Source organism: Melanerpes formicivorus, unplaced genomic scaffold (genome assembly GCF_026170545.1).
Source record: "Melanerpes formicivorus ecotype bairdi unplaced genomic scaffold, bMelFor1.0.p_v2 SCAF_30, whole genome shotgun sequence".
In the NCBI taxonomy this organism is placed as follows: domain Eukaryota; kingdom Metazoa; phylum Chordata; class Aves; order Piciformes; family Picidae; genus Melanerpes; species Melanerpes formicivorus.
This window is the reverse complement of record NW_027142382.1, coordinates 901,279-928,487: the sequence shown is the minus strand read 5'-3', so window position 1 is coordinate 928,487 and position 27,209 is coordinate 901,279. Positions and strand designations below refer to the sequence as shown.

Genomic DNA, 27,209 nt, shown 5'->3' with positions numbered 1-27,209 from the left:
TCTGCTAGGTCAATTTTTTTGGGTGTGTTCTTCTTTGTTTGAAATGAAAAGTACTTTTGTGTGCATATGGCTACATATAGAGTACATGTGCTAATGTATGTATATGTTTAAATTCTTTTTATTTTTAAAAAATTCTTTTAAAGACCTTAATTCAATCACTGTTTCTGGAAATGAATCTGATCTCGTGGAGCTGCAGCATGCAAACGTCTTGAAGAAGGGCAGCCAATGTACAAAGGCTGCATTGAGTGTGTGGGCAGGCAGGAATGCTTGTACCAGGCAGCTCTCTAAAGAATGTTCTTTTGGCAGAAGGAGCTGTGCTAAAAATGAGGGAGGAAATGGCATTCAAAATGTAGAGCTGCACTGCAGTTACCAAGTGATAAGAAAAGTTGGCTGTTTGGCATGAGCTGTTAGTTGCATATTCTAGGTCCTTGCTATTCTCAGGCCCTCCTACAGCCATGGCCCTGACCAGTGTTTTGATATAGCACAAAGTGGCTGTTTATTGCTATTGACTGCTGAGGCCTGTGCTCCAAAATGCATTCTGTCAACAGAATGTAAGTGAACTTGGCATTTTAAAGCTCAGCTGCAGAAGCATAGACTTCTTGGAATTGTCATGCAGCAGGACCGGTGTTGCAGTCCCCAGCTCAAACTGAAAATGTTGCACAGGAAGACGTATCATGTGAAGGTTAGATTTACCTGAGATGCTGAGGGGGTTGTGGTTTGGGTTGGGGTTCGGGGTGGGGTTTCTGTCTTTTTTTCCCCCCTTCATGAGCACAGTAAATATACCTTATCCTTATTCTGTTGCCTATCAAAGGCTAGACTTTTAACTTTATGCATTTTGTTCAGTATGGTTTGTATAGGGAAGTTATTATTCAGTGCAAATAGTCTTCATGTGAAAGGAAAACAGTTGTGTATACAGTCCTCAGTTTTGCCACAAAAGGAGAAATCAAAACCTGGTAAAGGGCCTAGAGAATAAATCCTATGAGGAGTGACTGAAAGAACTTGGGATGGTTAGTTAGGAAAAGAAGAGGCTGAGGGGAGACCTAATTGCTGTCTACAACTACCTGAAAGGATGTTGTGGAGAGGCTGATGCTGATCTATTCTCACATGTAACTGGAACAGCCTCAAGTTGTGACTGGGTAGATTTCGACTGGACATAAGGAATAAATTTTTCACAGCAAGAATGGTCAGGCATTGGAATGTGCTGCCCAGGGAGGTGCTTGAATCACCAACCCTGGATGTGTTTAAAGGGTCATTTGGATGTGTTTAAAGGGTTGTTTGGATGTGGTGCTTGGGGATATGGTTTAGAGATGAACCTTGTAGAGTAGGGTTCTTGGCTGGATTTGGTGATCCTGAGGATCTTTTCCAACCTGAATATTTCTGTGATCTGGCCTCTGTGTTGCACTGGGGGTTTTTCCTTTCTTTTTTTGAGAAGTGCTACAAAGCTTCTATGATTTAAGAAATCACAAATATTCTTTTCTATTGCTCCCATAGGAACTACAGGCAGAAATCGATGCTCATACTGACATCTTTCACAACCTGGATGAAAACGGCCAGAAAATCCTGAGGTCCCTAGAAGGCTCTGAGGATGCAACCCTGTTGCATAGACGTCTGGATAACATGAACCTCAGATGGAGTGAGCTTAGGAAGAAATCCCTGAACATTAGGTAGGACCTGCACATAAGCAAAAGGCTACAGTTAGAGTGTAAAATGGAATGCTGCATTTTTACCAGAAAAAAGGTTAATTTTTTTATCTGATAGTACTACTTTTATCCTTTTTGATATGAATTGTGCTTCTTTGAATGTTGGCTTAACTTTGTAAGAATGATTAGTTTTGGTGTGAAAATTACAGTAGAGGATTAGGATTTGAGGCATATGATGAGATTTTTGTAATTACAGGAGGAAGGATTAGCATGTTTTAACAGTAACTGTACCCTCTCTAAATGTAGCCTTTTTTTCTAGAGGTGGTTATGACTTACCAATAATTCATGAAAGAAAGTGTTTAAACAATGTATATCTATGATACACTTTATTTCTAAGTCTACTATTTCCTGTGCAAAACTAAGAATAACCTCTCAAATGAAAAGAGAATTTATTTAAGATTTTAACTGCTGTCTGGAGAATGGACAGGATTGCCAAAGTGAAACCAGGGATTAAAGAAATCTGTAGGTAGTACTGTCAGCTCATCAGGGGAAAAACTTCTGATTGCAAGGAAAAATATAATCAATAGTAATGAAGTGGAGGTAGAGGCTTCAATGGGCTGAAAATTTCTTTGCAAAAGGAATTGTCCAGCAAGCTTCTCTTCAGAAATATGGCTTTGACAATAAGCAATCCAGCTCAGTTCTGTTCAGTCTTGGGCATTTTTTCATATGCTCATTTGCTGCGGTATTCAGAGGGACACAAAAGACAGAAAAGTTTTCAGAAATAAAGTATGAAACATTAGCTTCCTTTTTTTTTTTTGTTTCAGCTCAGGCCCTGAGGGATGTCAGTCTGTGTAATGACAAAAGCCATCTTTATAAAACCAGTCATTAAAAATAAATGAAGGATCTGAAGTTGAAAAGACATTAGTAGCTACAGAAAAAGAGAGACACATTCCTTTTTTCTTTTTCTTTGTTTTTTTTTTTCCTGAGGAGCAAATTAAGAGGGATATAACCCTGGGCTTCCCCAGCCTTTCCTGTCTGCGGGACTGGCCTTCCCCCGCAATATCTGCTATGAGGAAGTTTTGCCCCAGCCTACAGGTGCCCTGTGAGAGCAGAGATCAAAAGGCAGCATGATCTATGTGTATCCTTCCCGTGTAGCCTTTAAGTTTCAAAAAGGAGAAGAAATTCTAGTAACTCCCATACCAGAGAAGCTGAACTTTGTCAGCCTGTGGCTAATGTATCCCTTTCCTTTCTCTTCTCTTGCCACTCCAGTTACTGGTATGAGAGGTTAGAAACAAGATGGGATCCACAGAGCTTTTCAAACACAACTGTCCTTAGCTTCGGCATTTCCTCATTTCCAAATCCAAACTAAGTAATAAGGTCTGCCAAACACTTGAGTCTATATTTATCATATTTCCTTATGGACTATTGTCTCGGTTTAACCCCAAACAACTGAGCATCATGCAGATGCCAGAAAATACCTGATTCTGGAAAAGAAATGTTTTATAAGTCAAACAGAAAATATGTGAAATAAAAGATATCTCTCTCTATTTTCCAGTACATTTTATCTCTTTACTGTTATGTTCTACTCCTATTGATTTGAATTACTAAGAGGAATCCTTAAATTATCTGGAGAATACTTAGGAATTTCTTCCCAAGCAACAGTTAAAATGTAGCATATTCATAAGTCTAGAAAGATAAATTGTTAGTATGCCTATGGTATAAACAAAATTGAAGATCTGATCAGTCTGGTGATGTTTCAGTCATGTATTTTGTCTCCACAAAAAGCAGTTGCTGGAAATTAGTTGTTCCCAGTATTAAAGAAGACATTTACACATACACAGAGGAATTGTTTAGAAGATGTCCTTGTAGTGGAGATGTTTTTTGCACAAAGTAGCATTCAGTCTTTTAATTTTTCAAGTGACATTTGAGTTGTGTAAGGGGATTCTATTGGCTTTAACAATTTCTTAGTAACGTTTTTTAGGGGGAAAGGATGAGAAGCCATATAAATCTCATGTGGGTTTGAATGGTTTGTGTGGTGATTTAGGGCAATGTTTACTCTGAGTAGAAAACTACTCTCTAAATTTTAGTTAATTAATCTCCTAGCACTCCTGAGTGATAATTAAGTTACTCTCATGCTAGTCCTGAATAATTATCAAGCTTGTCAATTCAACACAACTATTACTGTTGAGGAAAAATTTTAAATCAGAACAAAGCAACCAATCAAACAAAACCCACAAACAAACAAACCCACCCAAAATACAACCAAACAAAAACCTTGAAAAAAAACCAAAGCAACCAAAACCCCCCACAAACAACCACAAAATCCCCACAAACAAAAAAATCCAAAGAAACACAAAAAGCCACCCAAAACCAAAACCCAAAACCAAAACCCAAACCCAAAACAAGAGCAGCCAACCAAACCCAAATACAAAACCCAAGAAACAAAAGAACCCCACAAACATAACAAACCACACACATACAAAACAGAACAAAAAAAACCCCCTCACCAACCCCAATACTTAAAAACTACAAAATCAAACCACCAGATGGGGATAAAAGGGATATTTCAGGCTAAGATTGTGGAACAATATGTAAATCAGAATCTAATTCACAGCTACTGAAGCTATTTAGCAATCTTTGCATTTATTAAACACTATGATCTCTGTAAGCAAGCTTGTACAATTTGTTTTTCTGTTTTCACTGTACCTGAATATTCTTTATATTTAATACATGCTTTCAGATCACATTTGGAAGCCAGTACAGACCAGTGGAAGCGTTTACATCTCTCTCTTCAGGAACTTCTGGCATGGCTGCAACTGAAGGAGGATGAATTAAAACAAGCAGCACCCATTGGTGGAGATCTTCCCACTGTGCAGAAACAGAATGATATTCATAGGGTATGATTTATTTATTTAGTTTTTAAATGATCTTTTGGTCATTGCTTTTTGGCTTTCAGGTTAGTGCTACGCAAACCTTGTTGGAAAAAGTAAGACACCTGTTAAAATGCACGTTAGAGACAACGAAAACTGAACTTTCTGTGAGAGTGTTAGGAACAGTTTTCAGTCACAGCTTAGCAAAAATCAGATTATTGGAGAACAGAATGTGTACTACCAGTTGCTTCTATTTTGGAAGCCACAAAGCATTTTTATAGACTAGCACACACAGCTAATTTTTATTGCCAGAACAAATACTAAGCTCTCTGGGGGTCCCAGTGGATAGAAGAATGGCCATGAGCCAGAAATGTTCCCTCATGGCCGAGAAGGCAAATAGCATCCTGGGGTAGATTACAGGCGGTGTGGTTAGGAGGTCAAGAGAGGTTCACCTCCCCCTCTACTCTGTCCTGGTGAGGTCACATCTGGATATTGTGTCCAGTTCTGGGCCCCTCAGTTCAAGAAGGATGTCAGGGAACTGCTTGAAAAGAGTCCAGCAAGGGGCCACAAAGATGAATAAGGCTGTGCAATGTCTTTATGAGGAAAGGCTGAGGGAGCTAGGGCTCTAGCTTGGAGAGGAGGAGACTGAGGCATGACCTTATTAATATTTATAAATATGTGAAGGGTGAGTGTCAGGAGGATGGATCCAGGCTCTTTTCAGAGATGTCCAATCATAAGACAAGGGGCAAAAGGTGCATGCCAGAGCATAGGAGGTTCCACGTGAACATAAGGAAAAACTGTTTCACTGGGAGGGTTACAAAACACTGAAACAAGCCTCCCAGAGATGTGGTGCAGTCTCCTTCTCTGAAGACATTCCAAACCCACCTGGATGCATTCCTGTCTGACCTACTCTAGGTGCTCCTGCTGTGGCAGCAGGGTTGGACTGGACAATCTTTTGAGGTCCCTCCCAATACCTGATGTTCTGTTATTTATTGAAGATTAAATAATTAGTTCTGATTATTTTTTTCCTGGGTTGGATATTAAAATTCATGTATATTTTTTAAATCCTAGTTTGCTACTGATTTTTGGAAATGTTTGTGGGAAAAGAGAAAAAAATAGAAGTAGCTGATATCAGCCCTAATGTACAACTGTGTGCATCATGAAACTTGTGATAACTGACTGTAGCTGTCTATGGCTCATACTGGTTTCATCAGGAAAAGGTAATAGCAGAGCATCATATGAGGAGTTCTCCAGACTGAGCTTTGTAGTAGAAAGGCACCATGTTCCAGCACTTGTATGGGAAGATTTTTAAATCCACTAAATTGACAGCCTCCAAACTAACACAATACTGCTTAATGATTCTTCATACAGAGATCCACACAGGGCTTTTTTGGCAAAGTTATGTTTTAAATACATTTCCTGAGCTGAATCAAATTCACACCTATTTGCTGCTAATCCAGTGTGTGCTTTCAGGTAAACAGCTTTTAATTTGCTCTGCCATTGCCAGTTTGTTCAGATTTGAATGTGAAATCCATCCTAGTTGGTCAGAGGTGCTTTTTCAGTGGTGCCATGAGGAAAGCCATTAGGAAACTAGCATCCTGCTAAAATAAAGCTGGAAAATAGCTGAATGAAGGAGTAAATGGGAAGAAACTTGCCCTGAGAAGGAATAGGGAACATATGAAAGGTAACTGGGAAGCAGATCCAACTTTAGCAGCTCGCATTTTATCACTTATAAACCACGTCCTGTCTAGACCTCTGTCTTTTTGGTGTTAGGTTCTGATCAAAATTTTAATCTGGGAAGCAGCAGTTAATAGCAGATGTCCAGAACAGAAACCAGACCTCAATCTACTAGAACATATTGTGATTCAGTGGGAAATTGGGAACAGTGTGTCAGGAGATATTTTTTGCAGTGAACAGTAAAAGATCATGACAAGGAACCCTCATGATACAAAGAAATTGTCCTTGTGTTTAGAATCATAGAAAGGTCCAGGCCAGAAGAGATCTCCAAAGGTCATGTAGTCCAACCTCCCCCCAGTCAGCAGGGACATCTTCAACTAGACCATGTTGCCCAGGGATTAGGAGGTAAATGTATGTAGTCCCTTGCAGAGGGACCTTGCAGACAGGCTGGACAAATGGACAGAGTCCAACAATGTGAGATTTAACACATTTAAGTGCCGGGTTCTACACATTGGCCACAACAACCCCATGCAGTGCTACAGGCTGGGGACAGAGTGGCTGGAGAGTGGCCAGGCAGAAAGGGATCTGGGAGTAATGGTTGACAGTAGGCTGAACATGAGCCAGCATTGTGCCCAGGTGGCCAAGAAGGCCAATGGCATCCTGGTCTGCATCAGAAATAGTGTGACCAGCAGGAGCAGGGAGGTCATTCTGCCCCTGTACTCAGCACTGGTTAGGCCACACCTCCAGTTATGGACCCTTCAATTCAAGAAAGATGTTGACTTGCTGGAACGTGCCTAGAGAGGGGGAACAAAGCTGGGGAGGGGCCTGGAGCACAAATCCTGTGAGGAAAGGCTGAGGGAGCTAGGGGTGTTTAGCCTGGAGAAGAGGAGGTTCAGGGGAGACCTTATTGCAGTCTACAACTACCTGAAGGGAGGCTGTAGCCAGGTGGGGCTTGGTCTCTTCTCCCAGGCAACCAGCACCAGAACAAGAGGACATAGTCTCAAGCTGCGCCAGGGGAGGTTTAGGCCGGATGTTAGGAAGAAATTCTTCACGGAAAGAGAGATTGGCCATTGGAATGGGCTGTAAGAGAAGGTGGTGGAGTCACCATCCCTGGAAGCATTTCAAAAGAGACTGGATGAGGCACTTAGTGCCATGGTTGAGTTGATTAGATGGTGTTGGGTGATAGGTTGGACATGATGATCTCAAAAATCTTTTCCAAGCTGGTTAATTCTGTGTTCTGAATTAAATGATCAACCTAAGTATATATGCTGTGACATTTCTGCACTATACACTACTGTATTCCTTGAATTTACTTGGATGTAGCATTGTAGCTCTCCTCTCCTTCATCTGTATGTGTCTTTTAAACAGTTAAAATAATGATGTTATGGGAGGTTTTTTTCCTCCTCTTTAGCGGCCAAGTATATTGCAATGTGATATCTAAAAAATTGCTTCTAACAAATGTATTTTCTATTGAAGAATTTAAATTGTTAGACAGATACATTGATACAATAAGACAGCATTCCCAAACTGGTGATCATCCTCCCAAAGCACTGTGCTGCATGTAAGTAAAAATCACTTTGTGAAAATTGCTGCAAAACATGTTGTTTCTGAAGTTACTAAGTCTCTGATTTTATTGCTTAATGGAAAAATGTGAAATGATATTAGAACATGAAATTAGATCTGGAATCCTTGTGTTTTCTCTATTTATCGGGTAGCTGTATCATAAATATAGCTTTCATAGATCGTCCTACCTCATGCTACAGGACACATCTGAGAAAAAATAGTGAGAAGGTCAAGTCTGGAAAGAGAATATGACATACTTTGCTGCATTAAGTTTTTGGGAACCCTGAGTTTATGAAAAGTCTGACAATATTGCATACAAGCAGACCTGGCTTTTGACATAGGCAAATAGGCATTTGTCTACAGTAGCAGACTAATGGGACGTAGTGGCAATATGGTTCCTCAAGGGCCTATCTTTACCTAGTGGCTGAGAAAACCAAAGAGAAAGATTGACAAAAAGCATCTCACTGTCAGTGCATAATGCTTTTCTAAGATAATGGAATTCTCTCCTGCAAGAGGCAGCTTGGTTACATATCCTGGACCTTCCTCTGGCAAGCTGATGTATACAAAGTATATTTCTTACAGAACTATACTTGGGGTTTAACGTATCACAGAAACAGTGAAGCCAAAACATCTCTAACTTTATGGAGAACATCTCTAACTTTATCGAGACCCACCATACCTTTTTACCTTTTCCTCTGTGAAAGTTAAGATACATGAAATGCCTGAAGTCTGTTCAAGCCAGCTGTTTGTAGTAACTTCCATAAAGTCATTTTAAAGCTCATAGAATTGTTTGGGTTGGAAGGGTGTTCCAAAGGTCATCTAATCCAAACCCCCTGCAGATCCTCTATTAGATCAGTCTGGGCCTCAACTACCTTCCTGTGTAACCTGTTTCAGTGTTCCACAACCTTCATGATAAAGAACATCGTCCTAACATCCAACCTAAATCGACTCTTCTCTAATTTAAAATCTTTGTCCCTCATCCTATCACTACAGGCCTTTGTAAGCCTCCCTTTCCAGCCTTCTTGCATGTCCCCTTTCAGTACTGGAAGGCTACTATTAGGTCTCCCCTGAGTCTTCTCTTCTCTAGGCTGAACAGCCAGAGCTCTCTCAGCCTGTCCTTGTAGGAGGACGTTGCTTTATTTCAGTATGACTTTAACTCAAACTCTGTATCCAAAGCAAACTTATAAGCCAAAGCAAGATATGGGAAAGGATTTGTGTAGAACTATTACGGCAAAAGTTTGTCACTGGAATAATTTTTGACTGTTTGAAAATGCTACCTTTCCTCCTAGACTAAAGAATTCTATTACTTTTTTTTTTTTTTTTAATCTAGAGAAATTTCTTTTCATAAAGTGTAAATATTTTATATTGTTCTGTAAGATGTTCAATAGTTTCCCCTAAATCATCAAAATGGTAGCAAGACTGCAGTGATGGACTAAATGATCTCTCTGTCACTCACTGAGAAAAGCACCACAAATAGTAGGAGCAAAGTGACTCTGCAAAAAACATCTGCTTCTCCCTTCTTTTTGATTACCTTCTCTGCCATGTGCAGATACAAACAGAAAGAATGTTTGGTCATCTTGTCTGGTCTCAAAGCTAGAACACTTTAGTTTCTTGTTGGAAATATGACTTCTTTCCTCTTCCCATTCTGTCACGCTTCTGTAGTTTAATGTGAGGCCTTTCTAGTTGTAGAAATTCTGATTCCCCGTGGGAGAAACAAAAAAAAAATAAAACACAATAATATAATCCTTGAAAATAAATTACTGTGCTCTTCAAATATCAAAACAGTCAGTGCAGAACTCGACTTCAGATTGTCTTTGATAAAATCTGCACTTGCAGCTTGGAGTTTTCAATTATGTTTTTTTTTATTTTCTCTGAATACAAGAATTAACCAGGTTGGAAAAGACCTTCAAGATCATTGAGTCCAGTATATCACCCACACCATCTAATCAACTCAACCATCACACTAAGTGCCTCATCCAGTCTCTTTTTTTAATGTTTCCAGTGATGGTGACTCCACCACCTCCCTGGGCAACACATTCCAATGGCCAATCTCTCTTTCTGTGGAGAATTTCTTCCTGACATCCAGCCTAAACCTCCCTTGGCACAGCTTGAGACTGTCTCCTCTTGTTCTGGTGCTTGTTTTCTGGGAGAAGAGACCAGCCCTCACCTGGCTACAGCCTCCCTTCAGGTCGTTGTATAGAGCAATAAGGTCTCCTCTGAACCTCCTCTTCTCCAGGCTAAACACCCCCAGCTCCCTCAGCCTCTCCTCACAGGGCTTGTGCTCTAGGCACCTCCCCAGCTTTGTTGCCCTTCTCTGGACACATTTGAGCAAGTAAACATCTTTCTTGAATTGAGGGGCCCAGAGGTGGACACAGGATTCAAGGTATGGCCTAACCAGTACTGAGTACTGGAGCAGAATTACTTCCCTGTTCCTGCTGGCCACACTATTCCTGATACAGGCCAGGATGCCATTGGCCTTCTTGGCCACCTGGGCACACTGCTGGCTCATGTACTATGGGTTTCAAAGGCTGTATCTGAATGAACAACTTATCTAATTTCTGAACATAATTTCTAAAAAACCTCACACTACAAGTGTAGAGACATTTAGCTTAAAACTGGAGAACAGTACTGAAAAGCTATTTTGCTGAACAGTTTTGGTTCCCTGCTTGAGAGCTAAACTTATCTCTCAAGAATTCTGGATGTGAAAGTAAAGAATGGTTTAATTATGTTCTTGAGAAAAAGAATCTGCTGATTGTTCATTTTGCTCTCTTGAATGGCACTTCAGTCTTCAGGAAACCAATCTTTTAAATGGCCCAGTCTTCTGGGCTTGGTCTTCCTATATCAGTACATTGTCTTTCCTTCTGTGAACAATTGTTTTGATAGGTAAAGCAAAAAGTCAATCCAGGTAAATTCCTTGTTGGACAAGAGGAAAAGCCTCAAGAGGGTAACATTTTTTATAGTCAGTTTAACTGATTGTCATTGAGAAATGACATGATGAATGAAAACAAGATTTTATGCTTGAATCCTTTTTCTAAAACAAGGTTAAAATAGTGTTACATGCTGGTTTTTATCTTTCTTTAATTTCTGTTAATTTAAAGGGGAAAAAAAAACTACATTCAACCTCTCCATCATTTAGAAGACCATCTGCAATACCTTAGACATTCATAGCAGAGATAAACAGAAGTTTGCTCTTATCATTAGAATGTTCATAGTTGCCAAGATTGACTTTAAAATTTTGAAGAGCAGGGTTCAGATGAAAATTTCAAACATTTGAATCTATGCCAGAGGAGAGCTTGAGCTCAACTGAGAAAAGATATCCATGCAGTCTAAATCATTGCTGTGTTATAAGTGTGAGATGCATTTTAGACTAGGTAATTTGGAATTTATCCCAAATACACCCACGTAAATGCTGTTTGTTTGAACTTAAATATATAGTGGGTCATTTTGTTCATTTCTGGCATCTGAAGAAATTGTGTCTGTGCCAAAGTCTTAGAATAGGTGTCTGGGGCTGGGAAGGTGGTATGTTAACCAATGATAAGAACTACTGCTGTTTATCCAAACATGTTTTAATCATTTTACAGTTTTCTTTGTTTTGCAAAGTGTCATGGTAATGTTTTATTGAATCATGTTAATAAACACAGAATTGTCAGGGTTGGAAGGCACCTCAAGGATCATCCAGTTCTAAGCTCCCTGCCAAGGGCAGGGACACTTTCCACTAGATCAGGTTGCCCAGAGCCATATCGAGCCTGGCCTTAAAAACCTCCAGGGATAAGACTTCCACCACCTCCCTAGGCAACCTGTTCCAGTGTCTCAACACCCTAATTAATGGTGAAGAATGTATTCTTAACATCCAACCAGAATGTCCCCTCCTAAAGCTTGGATCCATTCCCCCTAGTCCTATCACTACCTGATATTCTAAAAAGTCCTTCACCAGTTTTCATGTAGGCCCCCTTCAGATATAGGAAAGCCACAATAAGGTCTCCTCAGAGCTTCTCTTCTCCAAACTGAACAACCCCTTCTGGTGGCAGAATCTAAATCAAAACCCATTTTTAAACTAGCATTCTGATTGGGAGATATTTAAAATTCATATAATTGTACCCTTTGTTTTTAAAATTCATCAAAAGCAAAAGTATCTGCTTCTCTAGTAGAGACTAATGTTAGTTTTGCTAATGAAACTCTTCTCGGTATATTTTCATCTTTCAATTTAAACAAGCTGTATCTCTCCATCTAAAGAGACTTAAGGACATTCATGAGGAGGTCTGAGACAAACTGATCAATATGTGCATTATGAAAATGGTGGGCAGAATGCCGTTACTACTGTGGTGTGGATGACAAATAGAGATGCTTAAATGGCTAGTTTACTTGGGGTTTTGTCAGGTCGTATATTACATGTGTTCGATTTCCTCTGGAGTCACCATGAAGTGTGGAAGAAGTTAAGGAATTAAATGAAATTAGCCTGAAATCATTAGCTGTAAATTAGACAGTCATTTAGCCTAATTCTACTTTCAGTGATGATCTGCATATTATAAAGATGTATTTGTCAGGGCTCTAGATGGATAATTTCACTTATTTATTATCCAGAAGAAGAGACAATGTCATTTATTGCTACTTATGATTTTTATTGGTAGTGTGTACATATTTCACAACAGAGCTTTAATCAGAAAAGCTGTCTTTGGCTTCATACAGTATGAACTTCTTTGGAATGGGGTAGTATAAAATGAGCATTCAGTGTTTTTCATGCTGCTGTGTGTTATTCCTTCAAGCTCATGTTTTTTCATTCCTCCTTCTTAAATTTCTTGTGCTGAAGCATACTTTAATTCATTCAGTAGAAGTCTGCAGATCAAAACTAGGAAAGGAGATGAGAATTATAAATATGTCTTAAGACCATATTTTGTCATATTCTGAAAGTCTAGGTTTATAAACTATAATCTCATCCACCAGTTCCAGAATAGGAAAACAAAAAAAAAAGGGGGGGGGGGGGGGGGGGGGGGGGGGGGCGAGGAGGTGGGGGAACCCCAAACATTTCACACATTCACTAGTAAATACAATATATACAAAGTCATAAAGCTCCCATTTTCAATTCTCTGTTGTTTTGAGAAGACAAATGCAATCATTTGTGCTCAGGGATGCAGACTGCATCCAGGCTGCAGGTTATCCTTGTTCTGTTGCACAAGCAATATAGGAGGAATGCGGCTTTAAACCTCTTTTGGGACTATAACGCCACTAGGTATATTTGGCAGGTGTGGTTTCATGCAAGTGTGGTAGAAGCTGGAGGAAGGTATTTTGTGACCTTCTCGTTGTTTGTATGTATACAAAACTAGGGCTGACCTGACTACAGAAGCAGCTCTCATTACAGCAGTACTACTCATTCCCAAATACATAGCTCAAAGGCATTTCTGGCTTTTAAATATCCTATAAATTGCTGTAGCTCTGTGTTTCCCTTCAATGTCTGTGACTTATTCCTGCTTTGGGTATACACGGGCAGAACAGACCTTTGTGCATGTGCATCCTATTTGACTGGCTGTGCTCATAGACATTTCTGAGAAATAATTTGTCTTCAGGGGCATTTATGAAGCATGTTATGTTTTTAAGCTGTTATACAATTGTAATGTTTAAAATCCAATATGACTGTTGATGCAACTTTTAACACTACCAAACGAGAAAAGCGCACAATCCATAAGGGAACATTTTAAATCATGCTGTCTGCTGTCTTACTTGAGCTGCAGAACTGCCGCTCTCTGGTGGGACAGAATGATGTCATACAAGGTGAGCACAATGGCTAATTAAGGGAACAGATTTTTCTCATGTGGAGGCAAGAAAAAGGCTTATTCTGTTACCTCTTTCCATTGCACTTTATGCAAGGGTCAAGTATGATTTATAAAGATATCTAAACCTAAATATGATTGAGTTAAAGAATCTTAACCCTGGAGTAACCCCATTCGGTTTTTATACCAAGCAGTATCAAGTAGTACTCTACTTGTTAGAATACAGTACTCTCATTGTGAAAATCAGTGTTGACTCCTAAAGGTTAACATGACTGTTTACAACATTCATCAGAGATATTGATGAATCAGTGGGTTCCCTTATGATAGCAGATACAATCTGTTGAAGGATCTCAGTCCCACTGATGTCCATGACAGAAGATGTGTATTTTTAAACTTCATTGTTTTCTTCAAAAACCCACACTTTGCTAAAGGGTCTTCCTGATTCACAATCACAAACTTTATGCTTAGTGCTGGAACACTTAGTAAAAAGTGTATTTACTTACATGAGAATAAGTCAGTCATGTACTAAGTTTACTTTCCTGAAATGTATTAAGGACTTTTTTGCCTGTGAGTGCTCATACTATAAAATGCAGATTTGGTTCTCATTGTTCAGTTAGATATTTCCTGCACACAGCATTTCATATCTAATATAATTCAAAGTGCAATGAACTTCTTAATATTGAATTTATAATATTTCATTAATTTGCATAGAAATGAATTTAACCAAATTGGTGAATTTATTATATTAGAAACCTTTATAGTGCCTGGCACAAAATGCCTGGTTCCCACTTGTGTCATATACAGTATTGTGATTTGTGTTTCACTGTATTATAATTACCTGTATATTAATTTAAGACTGTTTCATAAATGGAGAAGAAAATGTTGAATTAAAACACTAGTAAGGAATATTTAGATAAATTCAATATGACATGCAAAAGACCCAATGCAATGTGAAAGAAAGAAAGAAAGAAAAAGAAAGAAAAGAAAGAAAAAGAAAGAAAAGAAAGAAAGAAAGAAAGAAAGAAAGAGAGAGAGAGAAAAGAAAGAAAGAAAGAAAGAGAGAGAGAGAAAAGAAAGAAAGAAAGAAAGAAAGAAAAAGAAAGAAAGAAAGAAAGAAAGAAAGAAAGAAAGAAAGAAAGAAAGAAAGAAAGAAAGAAAGAAAGAAAGAAAGAAAGAAAGAAAGAAAGAAAGAAAGAAAAGAAAGAAAGAGAGAGAGAAAAGAAAGAAAGAAAGGAAGGAAGGAAAAAATTAACCAAATGAAAAGCCACAACTACGAACACCACAAAAACCCAACCAACCAGAAGGTCCTGGTGGGGGTGTGGGGGTGAGTGTGAATGCAACAAACAGCCAAAACCAACAACCAAACACAAAACAAAACCAACCCAGAGAATTTTACTCATGGTAGTTTTAAAAGCAAGATAGTAAAGAAAGAAAGATAGTAAATGGATAGTAAAAGGATAGTAAAAGACAGTAAATGGAACTGTGCTGGAGGAAGAATGCAAAAAGAGGAAGCAGAGGCAAGAAAAGAAGTGACAAAAAGTACAAGAAAGGAAGAGATAAAAGGGAGAAGTACAGTTGATCTGAAAAGAAGCAGAATATACAGCCAAGCAGTACTAAACATATGGAAACTGATTAGTAAATAGTGATTTCAACAACTAGGAATTAACTGTTTCATAAGGACTACCTTCTGACCTTTAATTTTCATTCATGCATGCTTACATCTAGGCTAGATTGTGTTTCTGAATTTTCACTTTGGCTTTGGTTCTACGCTTCAGAAATCTCACTTCATGCAATTTTTTTGGAAGAGATGTATCTATAACACTACTGAAAGAGAATGTCATGATTTAAGATATTTGAAATTTTTGGAGTTGATCCTGATGTTAATCAACAAAAGGAATCCCTCTTGCAGTGAAAATTTGATCACAAAACTTGGGTACTTAGCAGAGCACTGGCAGTGTGTTGTTCCTTGGGAATACAATGTGATTTCAGGTTAAGCTGAAGCTGATTATCTCTTTTTCTTTCTCTTACTACTTTTTTTCCTTTTTCAGTTTTTCCATTTTATTTATTTATTTATTAGCTACTTCTAGTACATTCACAGAAGCTGTTGTTGGAAATTTTGTTCCTAAATTGATGAAAATGATGCTAGCACTCAGTCTTTCATTATATATCCACTTACAATAATTTTGTTTCATCTCTCAGACTTTCAAGAGGGAGCTCAAAACTAAAGAACCTGTTATCAGGAGTGCGCTTGAGACCGTGCGAATCTTCTTAGCAGAGCAGCCTGCGGAGGGACTGGAGAAGCTCTACCCAGAACCAAGAGGTAATTGAGGAAAGAGCAGAGTAATAACACATTGCTGGAAAAATCAGTGATGATCAGCAATGATTAAATAAATTCTTCCAGCCGCTGTGAAAGCATTCCTTATACACTCCAGGCTGAATGTCAGTATTCAGAAACTCAGCTAAAAATAAAGATGAAAGAAACCCTTAGTGATCTTTCTGAACACTGTGGTACTAAATAGGCATGCATATTTATAAGCAGATTTTGAAACTGGCTTTAAACCTTCAGGACTTATCTATAACTGTAGGCCCATTTGAGGTCTGAAAGATGCAATTCAGTCAAAAATTCAACTTGTAGTTTTGGTACTACAGAAACTCCCAAATCCACTCAATTGTAGCATTAATAAACCAAAACAAACAAACAAAAAACCCCCACAAACAAACAAAACAAAACAGCAACAAAAAATCCCAGGGTTGAATATGTATGTGCAGAATTATTTTTCTGAATAAAGACACAGTAAGGAAACTTCTGGGTACACCTTGCATGTTTGAAAATGGCACTATGTGCTTAGATGCATATTTTAGTGATTTGTATGGTGGCAAGATTTAAATTTGTTAAGAGATATTCACATGAGAATACATTAAGAAAATAAATTTCCCAAGAGTCTGTGGTTATGAACAATTTCTTACTTAGCTTTGAACTTGCCCAGATGAAATGATTTTTCTTCTGAGACAGAATTTGCTTTAAAAGCTTCTTGGCTTTCGCATTTAGAGCTGTCACCTGAAGAAAGGGCCCACAACGTCACTAAACTTCTCCAAAGGCAAGCAGATGAGGTCAGAAATGAGTGGGATAAGCTAAATCTGCAGTCTGCTGATTGGCAAAAGAAGATAGATGATGCCCTTGAAAGACTTCAGGGCCTTCAAGAGGCGATGGATGAACTGGATCTGAAGCTGCGCCAGGCTGAAGTGTTCAAGGCATCCTGGCAGCCAGTGGGAGATCTGCTAATTGACTCTCTGCAGGATCACTTAGAGAAAGTCAAGGTATGTGTCCATATATCAGTATTTCAGAGTATAAAATAATTCACTTGTTCATTGTATGAATCCCCAGATCAGGAATTATCTTTTAAAATTAGAAATTAATAGCTTTTTATCATAGCAATATTTAAAAAATAGTAATACTACTTTTTAAAAGTACATTCAAGGAGTTTTATGATTTCTGCAGTTAAAATCAAATTTAATCATCCTTGAGAATATATATGGCTGCATGGGTAAAAAGGCACAGCAGGAATGTCTAAATATCCTCAGCACTCTCACTGTTAGGTGAAGGGACTAGCGGGAAATTCTTATGAGGAGAGGCTGAGGGAGGGGACCTGGGGTTGTTTAGCCTGGAGGAGACTCAGGGGGGGACCTTATCACACTCTACAACTACTTGAAGGGAAGTTATAGTAAGGTGGGGGTCAGGCTCTTCTCCCAGGCAACTTGTGATGAGTGGGCATGGCCTGAAGCTGTGCCAGGGGAGGTTTGAGTTGGATGTTAGGAAGCTCTTCCTCATGGAAATGGCAATTAGACCCTGGAGTGGTCTGCCCAGGGAGGTGGTGGAGTCATCTTCACTGGAGGTATTTAATGAAAGATTGGATGTGGCACTTAGTGATGTAGTCTGGTCGATGTGGTGGTGTTAGGTCATAGGCTGGACTCGATGATCTCAGAGGTCTATTCCAGCCTCAACAATTCTGTGATTCTGTGAAAGCAAAATCGAATAAATAGAAGGAGACAGGGTACAAGCACACAAAATTAATTTTGTTCTTTATTACATTTTTATAAGCATGATGAATATATAATTGTGCCTATACTTGTAGAGCAGAATGTAAATAGTTTGAAGTACATTATTTTGTTGTTTCCTCGTGGTGGTGGTATTTATCATCTGTCTTACAGGGTAGCTAGGTCTCATAACATAAGATAGCTTAAAAGAATTACCTGGGAAAGCTGTCATAATTTTCTGTAACAATGTTTATCTGCTTTTAGTAACTAATTTCCTCTCAAAACAACACTTTTTATGTAGTTATTGGAGTCTTATTGTTTCATAAAATTGCTGCTTGTTAAGAAAGTCACAAGGACTTATCCTCTTTCAGCATGGCTGCCATGGCCAGATTTTCAAAATACTGCAGTATTCTTTCAGCTAGAGCACAACAGAGGCAGTTGCCATTTTGATAAGATCAAAGTGCCTCTGTTCCATTCACATAAATGGGAATCATCAGTCATTTTGAAAGAGACCTGAGCTGACTGTTATTTTCTCTAGTAGCACATCAGAATCTAAGAGAGAGGAAATAGAATGACTAATGAGAAGAGAAGAAAGCTTTCTTAACATTCTAGTGTGCTTTATACATATATATTTTTAAAAAAATCGTAAGTTTTAATCACACAAAAAGTTAAATGAGTGTCCTGTACAAATATTATACAAGGCAAACAAAGTATGCAGTAGCTGAGGAACAATTAGCTGCAAAATTTTTTATCTTCATAAATGAACAGGTGTCTGAGAAGGCCAATGGCATCCTGGCCTGCATCAGGAACAGTGTGACCAGCAGAGGCAGGGAAGTCAGTCTGCCCTTGTACTCAGCACTGGTTAGGCCACACCTTGAGGACTGTGTCCAGTTATGATTTGGGCTATCATAAGATTATCAGCTAAATGGTAAATGAAAAACAAACCAACCAACTACGCATACAGAATAGATTGTCATTCTTACCTATAACTTTTCATTTAATACAAGACAATAACAGTCTGCTAGTTGCTCACAGAGAGTAATGCAGCAGCTTCTAAGTGATCATAATAAGCTTGTGCGATGCAAGAACACAAGAAGAGGTAATTGATGGCCATTAACATGGCTTCACCAAGGGCAAATAATGCCTGATGAATTTGATGGCTTTCTGTGATGGAGTTACAACATCAGTGGATAAAGGAAGAGCAGCTGATATCATCTACCTGGTGGTACTGTCCTGCATGACATCCTAGTCACCAAACTGGAAAAGCATGGACTTGAGGGGTTGACCGCTTGCTGAATAAAGAATTGTCTGTGCTTAGAGTTGCAGTCAATGTCACAATGTCCAAATGGAGACCAGTGGCAACCCTCAGGGGTTGGTACTGGGACCAGTGCTGTTTAATATCTTTGTCAGTGATACGGACAGTGGGATTGAGGGCGCCCTCAGAATGTTTGCAGATGACACCAAGCTGTGTGGCCCAGTTGACATGCTGGAGGGAAGGGATGTCATCCAGAGGGACTGGAAGAGGCTTGAGAGGTGCACCCATGCAAATGTTTCAACTAAAAGGTAAATTTGAGGACACAAGTTAGATAGCCTTCAATTAAGTTAGTAATAAACAGTAAGGTTATCTTCTTTAGAAACTGTAATATCAGCCAAACATCAAATTTATGCATTATATATATTTCATTCCTTGGTCTGGATTTTATGATGCATATCACAAAGATTGATGATATCACAGTGTGAAGAAGAGGAACAATTTCACTTTGCATCCAGTTCTGGGCCTCTGTGTCCAGTTCTGGGCCCCTCAGTTTAAGAAGGACATTGAGACACTTGAACATGTCCAGAGAAGGGCAACGAGGCTGGTAAGAGGCCTCAAGCACAACCCCTGTGAGGAAAGGCTGAAGGAGCTGGGATTGTTTTGCCTAGAGAAGAGGAGGCTCAGGGGAGACCTTATTGCTCTCTACAACTACCTGAAGGAAGGGTTGTAGCCAGGAGGAGGTTGGTCTCTTCTCCCAGGCAACTAGCAACAGAACAAGAGGACACAGTCTGAAGCCACACAAGGGGAAGTTTAGGCTCGAGGTGAGGAGAAAGTTCTTCACTGAGAGAGTCATTAGTCATTGGAATGTGCTGCCCAGGGAGGTGGTGGAGTCACCATCCCTGGAGGTGTTCAAGAGGGGATTGGACATGGCGCTGGTGCCATGGTTTAGTCATGAGGTCTGTGGTGACAAGTTGGACTTGATGATCTTTGAGGTCTCTTCCAACCTTGGTGATTCTGTGATTCTTATACACCTAAGCACTCCAAGCACCTTATGAGCACATCTTCAAAGTATTGATCACACATGACTACATTTTTTGCAAATCCTTTTCCTAACTGGGATCACAGTAGCCTTCCCAAACCCAAGTTGATGAATAACTTCCTAAGGAATGAGTTTACCCAGTACCATTTGTCACTGTTCCCTTCAGTTATAGTTGTTGGAGCTCTTAAGGTCGTGGTGTGGCACTGAACACACACACACACACACACACACTCACACACTCTAACTGATCCTTCATTAATATTAATAGATTATTTCTACAGATCCTTGATCTGTATTAATACACCAACTGGTATTCATCTCTGATTCTAGGTGATAAATAGTTTCACATACCTACCCTAAAGAATGCAACCCAGACCACAGATTGTCTATAACCAAAATATTCTTTAAACTTCTCTACTGTCATGTTATCTCCCTTTTTTCTTCTCTTATGAGGAATCTTATGAGCAGACTGAAATACAACATACTTTCTTAATAATACACATTCTTTCTCTTCCAAGCATACCTTTCTGACCATTAAAATCCAAACCATCACTTAACTGTCTTAAATTAAGTTCAAGCCCAGATGAATCGATATGATGATTGTTAACTGTACAAAGCAGAATAGAATTTAGTGAGAGTAAATCTTGCATTTTCACAGAAGTCTTAATATTGTTCCTTAAGAGCTGGTTATTGTTCTTGCAGGTTCACTTTTACAGTTATGAATTAAGCAGTTGCATAAGAAGACTATGAAGTTTGCATATAGATTATGCATTTTAACCTATTTAATGCAGCAAGTATATTCAGAAAGGCTGTATCCTTTAAAATGCTTTTGTCACAGGCTATTTACAATTTTAATACAATTTCTGCTAATTATTTTCTACAGAATTGTGAAACAAGAGGCAATGACAAATTCACACGAATTCACTGAATAAGTAACCCTTTTTCTTTTCTTTTTCTTTTTTTTTTCTCCTGAGATGTCAGGCTTGAATTATATGCTGTTTATTTCAGACTTTCCTCAGCACAATTGACAATTGTAGTCAGTTGTATGTCACTGACAATTTTTGCTGGAAAGTGTCAACCTGAAACTTCTTTCTAATTTGTAAACTGAGCAGAGTTTGCCATTATGCATAGATCAGAAATGAACTGATCTGCTCATCATCTGCTCCAAAATTACTTTCCTGTGTGCACTCAATCTTTTTGTCCCTAGACATCTCTTCACTAAATGAAGCAAAAAGTAAGACAATCCCTGAAGATAATTGGCTGCATTTCGGTTGTGTTCATATGTGGCCATGGAAAGAAAGAAATAGATTTGGCAAAGTTAAAACAATATATTACTGCAACCATTCTAATAGTAAATCAGCAGCCTCAATTACTGGAGAATGAATGAGCTTAGGCAGTTCATTTAAAAAAATAAAACAAAAAAAACCCTTATGTATTCTTCTGTACTTCTCCTTGGATGAGGCCTTGGGCAGCTGAGTCTAGATGAGAGGCATCCATGCCGATGGCAGGGAGGTTGGAGTAGATGACCCCTTCCAACCTAAGCCATTCTATGAAATGCTTTCTATATGTGGAAAATAGAACAATTTCCAGTCTACAAATAAGAAAGACATTGTTCAAGGAGAAGATGATCTAATGGCATTCTGGAGAATTTTAAGGTTTTACATGTGAATGTGGTCACTAAAAATATAATTTAATAAATAGGAAAAACTCTTCACCAACTCTTCTACTGCTAATATAAACTAAATATCAGTAGAGTATATCATGCCATAACAGACTTTATCTTAAATTAACCAAAAAATCAAAACATTTATCTTCACTGGAATATATATATATATATATATATATATATTATATATATATATTTAAAATAATAGTTTTTAATTTAAAACTTTGTGGAGTTTTCTGTGATGAAAATAATAGTTGGTTTGTTTAATTTGTTAACAGATTGTGGTGGGTTCAAATTCACACCCACCCCTCCCAACCCCCCAACATTAACACCGATCAATTTTCAGAATGTTGCAAAACATCAAGGACACCTCAGGTGCCCATTTGCTATCTGGTTGTGCCTCTACCTTTTATAAAATGTAGGTTTATGCAACAGAGAAAATAGTAAAATTAAAATGTAGGTTTATGCAACAGAGAAAATAGTAAAATGTTATTTGGTTGTCACTCTTGGAGGCAAGTTTAATTTTCTGAAGTCTGATTTCAATATGGAATAGAGTTTTAAAACTTGCAGTATTTTGTCACATAGTTATAGCAGCTGAAGTTAGTTCTGCTATGATGCTTAGCTTGTAGGAAATGGAAGTTACTCAGTTGTGTCCTGTGATCTCTTAATCTCATTTTAACATCTTATGAATCAATTTATTTTCTCATATGAAAAGAAATATACTTTAAAGTGGTTATTTCACAGAATCATAGAATCATAGAATGCACTGGGTTGGGAGGGACGTTTGAAGGTCATCTGTCCACCTCCCCTGCAGTAAGCAGGGACATCCCAGACTAAATCAGGTTGCTCAGAGTCCCATCAAATCAGATCTTGAATGCCTCCAGCAATGGGGTCTCCACCACCAGCCCGGGCAACCTATTTGAGTGTTCCATGACCCTCATAGTATAGAACTTCTTCCTAATGTCCAGCCTAAATCTATCCTACTCTAGTTTAAAATTATTGCCCCTTTTCCTATCACTACAGGCCTTTATAAACACTCCCTCCCCAGCTTTCTTGTAGGCTATAAGGTCCCCCCACAGCCTTCTCTTCTCCAGGCTGAACAACACCCGCTCTCTCAGCCTCACAAGAGAGGTGCTCCAGCACTCTGATAATTTTTTTTCAGCCCTTGCTGGATCCTCTCCAGCAGCTCTGTGTCTCTCTTATTTTTGAGGCACCAGAACTGGATGCAGTACTCCAGGTGGGGTCACATGAGTGCAGAGCAAAAGGGGAGCCTCACCATCCGCCCCCTGCTGGCCACACTTCTTTGATGCAGCCCAGGATGCAGTTTGCTATTTGGGCTGGAAGTGCACATTTTTGGCTCATGTCCAGCTTTTTGTCCACTTCATGTCCTTTTCTTTAGGGCTGCTCTCTATCACATCATACCCCAACCTCTATTGGTGGTTGAGACATCCCATCCCTCTAGCATACCAACTATACCACTCAGCTTTCTGTCATCTGCAAACTTGCTGAGGGTGCTTTCAATCCCACTATCCATATTGCTGACAAAGATGTTTAACAGAAATGGTCCCAGTACTGACCCCTGAGTGACGCCACTTGTGCCTGGTCTCCATTTGGACATTGTGCCATTGACTGTAACCCTCTGAGTACAGCCACCCAGCTAGTTCCTTATCCAGTGAGCAGTCCATCCCTCAAGCCCATGCTTTTGCAATTTGGTGACCAGGATGCCATGCAGGACAGTGTCAAATGTTTAACATCCTGGTAGATGACATCAGTTACTCTTCCTTTGTCCACTGATGTTGTAACTTCATCATAGAAAGCCAAGTTTGCTAGGATTGATTTGCCCCTGGTGGAGCCATGTTGGTTACCACCAGTCACCTCTCCTTCATTTTCCATATACTTTAGCAAAGCCTAAACACATATTTAATATGTAATAGTTGTACATTTACAAAATTGAACTGAAAGTTTCATCTGCATTATGTTGTTGCTATGTAATCAGTCACATAAGATTGGGAAGTTTGCTATGACAATAACAATGGCAATGACCCATTTTAAACAACTGCAGTAAACGGTCTTTGCTTCTGCCTACTCCTTTTGCAATAAACTATACACTTCTGATCTCATATTTGGATGCTACCACTTTAATTATAGTCAATGTTTTATGGAGACTGGAATAAATAAGGGGTTTTTCTGTATCAAGCTACCAGTCTTAAGGGAGAGTATGGAATCTTTTTTACATAAAAATAATGAGAAAATTATGAGTGGGCAGAGAAGTGAAATCTCACAGTGGCCTCTTAAAAATAAGGCTGCTTTTGACCACACGACTTGGTAAAGAGTAATATAATTGAGATACAGAAACCTTAATCTGCTAATAAAAAACAAACAAGCAAATAACATTCTTTAATTAATTTTTGAGGAGTCACAGCAACTTCTGTGAGAAACAGCCTTTTGTAGATCATTTTGCAAAAGAATCAGCAACTAAAGAAGAGCTCCAACAGATTTCACCAGATTTGCATCAGATTTATGTTAATTGTATTAACACAGTTATCAAGAGAACAGATTAACTGTTTTCTTTTTGATTAAGGACCTTTGGGCTGAATAATACTGTTTACTCTCCCTGACAGGAAGTGCAGAAAAAGTCCACGACTCTAAAGAAGCAAAACTGGTGGAAATCTTTTCTACCTCCAACCCAGTTTGGTAGAACATGCTGTTATTAGATCAACAGATTTCATTTAGAGCCAATTTTTTCCCTGTATGAACTCACCCTACTGATTTCAGTGGGAGCTCAGCTTGCACATCTGCAGGCAGAATTTGACTTTTTAAGTATTGGTAATCTCTGATCTTGGTTTCTGGTAGCCTGCTGAGAGAGCTAACTAATATATGTATAAAGACCTGTCTGTGGTTTTATGCCTCTGAAATTCAGAATTGAGGTCAGACCAGAACATTTTTAAAAGATTGCTCTTTATCACTGTATCTGGAATAAGAATGGGGCTCAAGCTTTAGAAGGTGAATTAAACATTAATATTAAAGTACCTAAGTGGCATGATAATTGCAGGGACTCTAGCATTGAACGTGGTTTTTCTGTACAAACAAAACACATCTAGATATTGGCCTGATGATCAAGTATTAACATTCCCAGACACGACATTAAATCAAAGACGCTCTTGAATTGTTGATTCTGTTCCAAAGTCTTCTTTCTCTAATGTAAATGCAAATTTTTATCCAAGAAAATAAAATACCATGCAGGTAACACTTTCCTTTTTACAATGGAACCATTTTATTTAGGCTTTCCTAAGTAAGTGTGGCTCAGGGAAGTGGGTGGTTGAAGGGAGAAAAAGTATACACAAGGAGTATTTATAACAGAAATCTGGTCTGCTATATATAGTCTGCTATTGAAATACTACATAAAGCAGAAGGACATGTATAACCACAGAGACATAGATGTTCAGGGAGAGGAAAAGGGGTGATGTGATTTAATTTTAGTGTTGCCTGCTTTCTGTGAAGAGGTAGTTTGGTTTTTTTTCATGATGAGAAACATGGCAATATTGTGTTATTAATGAAATATTTTCATAGGACTTCGACTGTCCTATTCCTGGTGTTGTAACTATCAAGTGTGCAGATAGTATTACTCTGACATGGGCAAATCAATGAGCAAAACAAAATCAATTTATCAAGCTCATGTGCTGGTACACAGTAATTATTTAGGGAGTGCTGGGAGCTGGGAGTGCAATGAATATTAAATTACCTGAGATGTTTATCAGCGACCCATTGTGTTATGCTTTTCTCACTTTAATCTTTATGTATTTAAAGCCTGACAGAGTTTTATTTCATTTCTTTTTGTCTGAAGTTAACCCATAATAAAACCTTATAATTGCTACTTAGGACTTTATAGTGCTTCTCATGTTCCAGATAGTGTGAGTTTCTCTCTGAGACTGCAGTAGAAGTAATATTGTCCCCAATTTGCAAACAGGACAATTGAATTAGTGAAACTAATTTGTCCAGATAGCAATGCCACTCAATTTATTTTTATTCTCTGTATTTTTTACCTGCAAATTGTTTAGCAGGATTTGATTATCCAGTGGATTAAGAATAACAATTTTCATTAGTTTCAGCTGAGTGGCCACAGCTACTCATTTTCCAGAAACATAGCCTACCATCCTTCAAGATATGGCAGGGCAGCATGCCACCCAGAAGGGTTTCAGCCTAAATGCCTGGGAAGGTGAGCACTGCTCCTGACACAGTTTCTCAGCCTGTGCCTAGTGCTGCTATAAAAACCCTAGAGCTGTTTAGTTTTGTAAATTTTATTTAACTGTTTCCATTTCAGCATTCTATTTTAGCACTCTTTTTTCCTAGGTTAGCTTAAAAAAAAAAAATTATTCTTATTTATCACAGGGTCACAGGACATCGGGGGTTGGAAGGGACCCAAAGAGATGATGCATCGAGCCCAAACCCCTGCCAGAGCAGGACCATACAATCTAGCTCAGGTCACAGAGGAATGCATCCAGATAGGCCTTGAAAGAGAAGGAGGCTCCACAACCTCTCTGGGGAGCCTGTCCCGGTGGTCTGTGACCCTTACAGTAAAGAAGTTTCCCCTTGTGTTGAGGTGTAACCTCCTGTGCTGCAGCTTGCATCCATTGCTCTTTGTCCTATCACAGGGGGCAAGTGAGAAGAGCCTGTCCCATCCCACTTATTAAATCCCCTCTAAGTCTTCTCTTTTCCAGACTAAAAAGCCCCAGGTCCCTCAGCCTCTCGTCATCATCCTTGTAGCCCTCCACTGGACCCTCTCCAGCAGATCCCTGTCCCTCTTAAACTTAAAACCTACTGTCATAATTCCCTTGTCTGGCATTGTTGAAGCATGTTCTTATATAACATAAGAAGTCTAGGAATTTCCACCTCAAGATTTTGACTTGGAATTTCCCCCCCCACTTGCACTTCTCAAGCACCTTAAAGTGGTGGTGAAAAGATGAGGATGGGAATCACAATATTAATTCAAGAACTGGAAAACATAACTTTGAGCAAAACACTGGAACAGTCCATCTGATTTGCATGCTTCTGGAGGTTAGAGACTGGATAGACCGCAAATAGCTCCTTTTGACCTTAAGGTCTATGAAAAACTTTGTTCCCCTTTCTAGAGGTAATAATTGTCAACTTTATGAGGCCAAACATTACAAAGTAATTACATGGTAAATATAAAGAAATATCAGCATATTATAAGCAAATACAATGTAAGAGAGAGGAGAAAATGAAGATTTCTTTTAAGTTTTTGTATAGACAGGAGGAGTTTTTGAAACTTGTTTAAACTGCTTTACTCTCACTTGAGTGTCAGAATACAATCTGTGTCTTAAGATAAGCTTTCTTTATGGCAATGCAAGGAATCAATGTTTTGCCTCCTGAAGTGTCCACCCACTGATATCTGGAAGCTTGAGGTGTTTTATAATATTATGACGCAGCTATTGCAATCTTTCCAGTTTAAAATGCCTTCTTTTCTCTCAGTGAAATACTACATTTGCCTTTAAAATACCATGCTGCTTTGCAAGGCAATAAACATTTACTTTATAGTAACTGTTTTCTGATGGCAAGGAGAATGCCTGTCAGTGTCTATTACCTGAAAGAACCTTTGGTAAGGAACATGAGTTATTTAACCTTTTATGTTCAGTGTGCATTGTTCATGATTGAACGAATATGAGGTAAAGAATGTTTTA

At 38.8% G+C, this 27,209-nt stretch overlaps 1 protein-coding gene across 9 annotated transcripts in view; it reads left to right on the top strand.

Moving 5' to 3' along the window:
• DMD (dystrophin) overlaps nt 1–27,209 on the top strand; it is a 1,318,095-nt gene that overhangs the window by 1,081,169 nt on the left and 209,717 nt on the right. For 8 of the 9 annotated variants that reach the window (XM_068155047.1, XM_068155048.1, XM_068155051.1 and 5 more), the window contains 4 exons: nt 1,492–1,664; nt 4,381–4,537; nt 15,715–15,835; nt 16,565–16,833. In XM_068155047.1, coding sequence (XP_068011148.1) covers nt 1,492–1,664; nt 4,381–4,537; nt 15,715–15,835; nt 16,565–16,833 — 720 coding nt within the window. Of the gene's footprint in view, nt 1–637; nt 683–1,491; nt 1,665–4,380; nt 4,538–15,714; nt 15,836–16,564; nt 16,834–27,209 lie in introns of those variants that run through there. The other variant, XM_068155052.1, reaches the window with a different exon arrangement.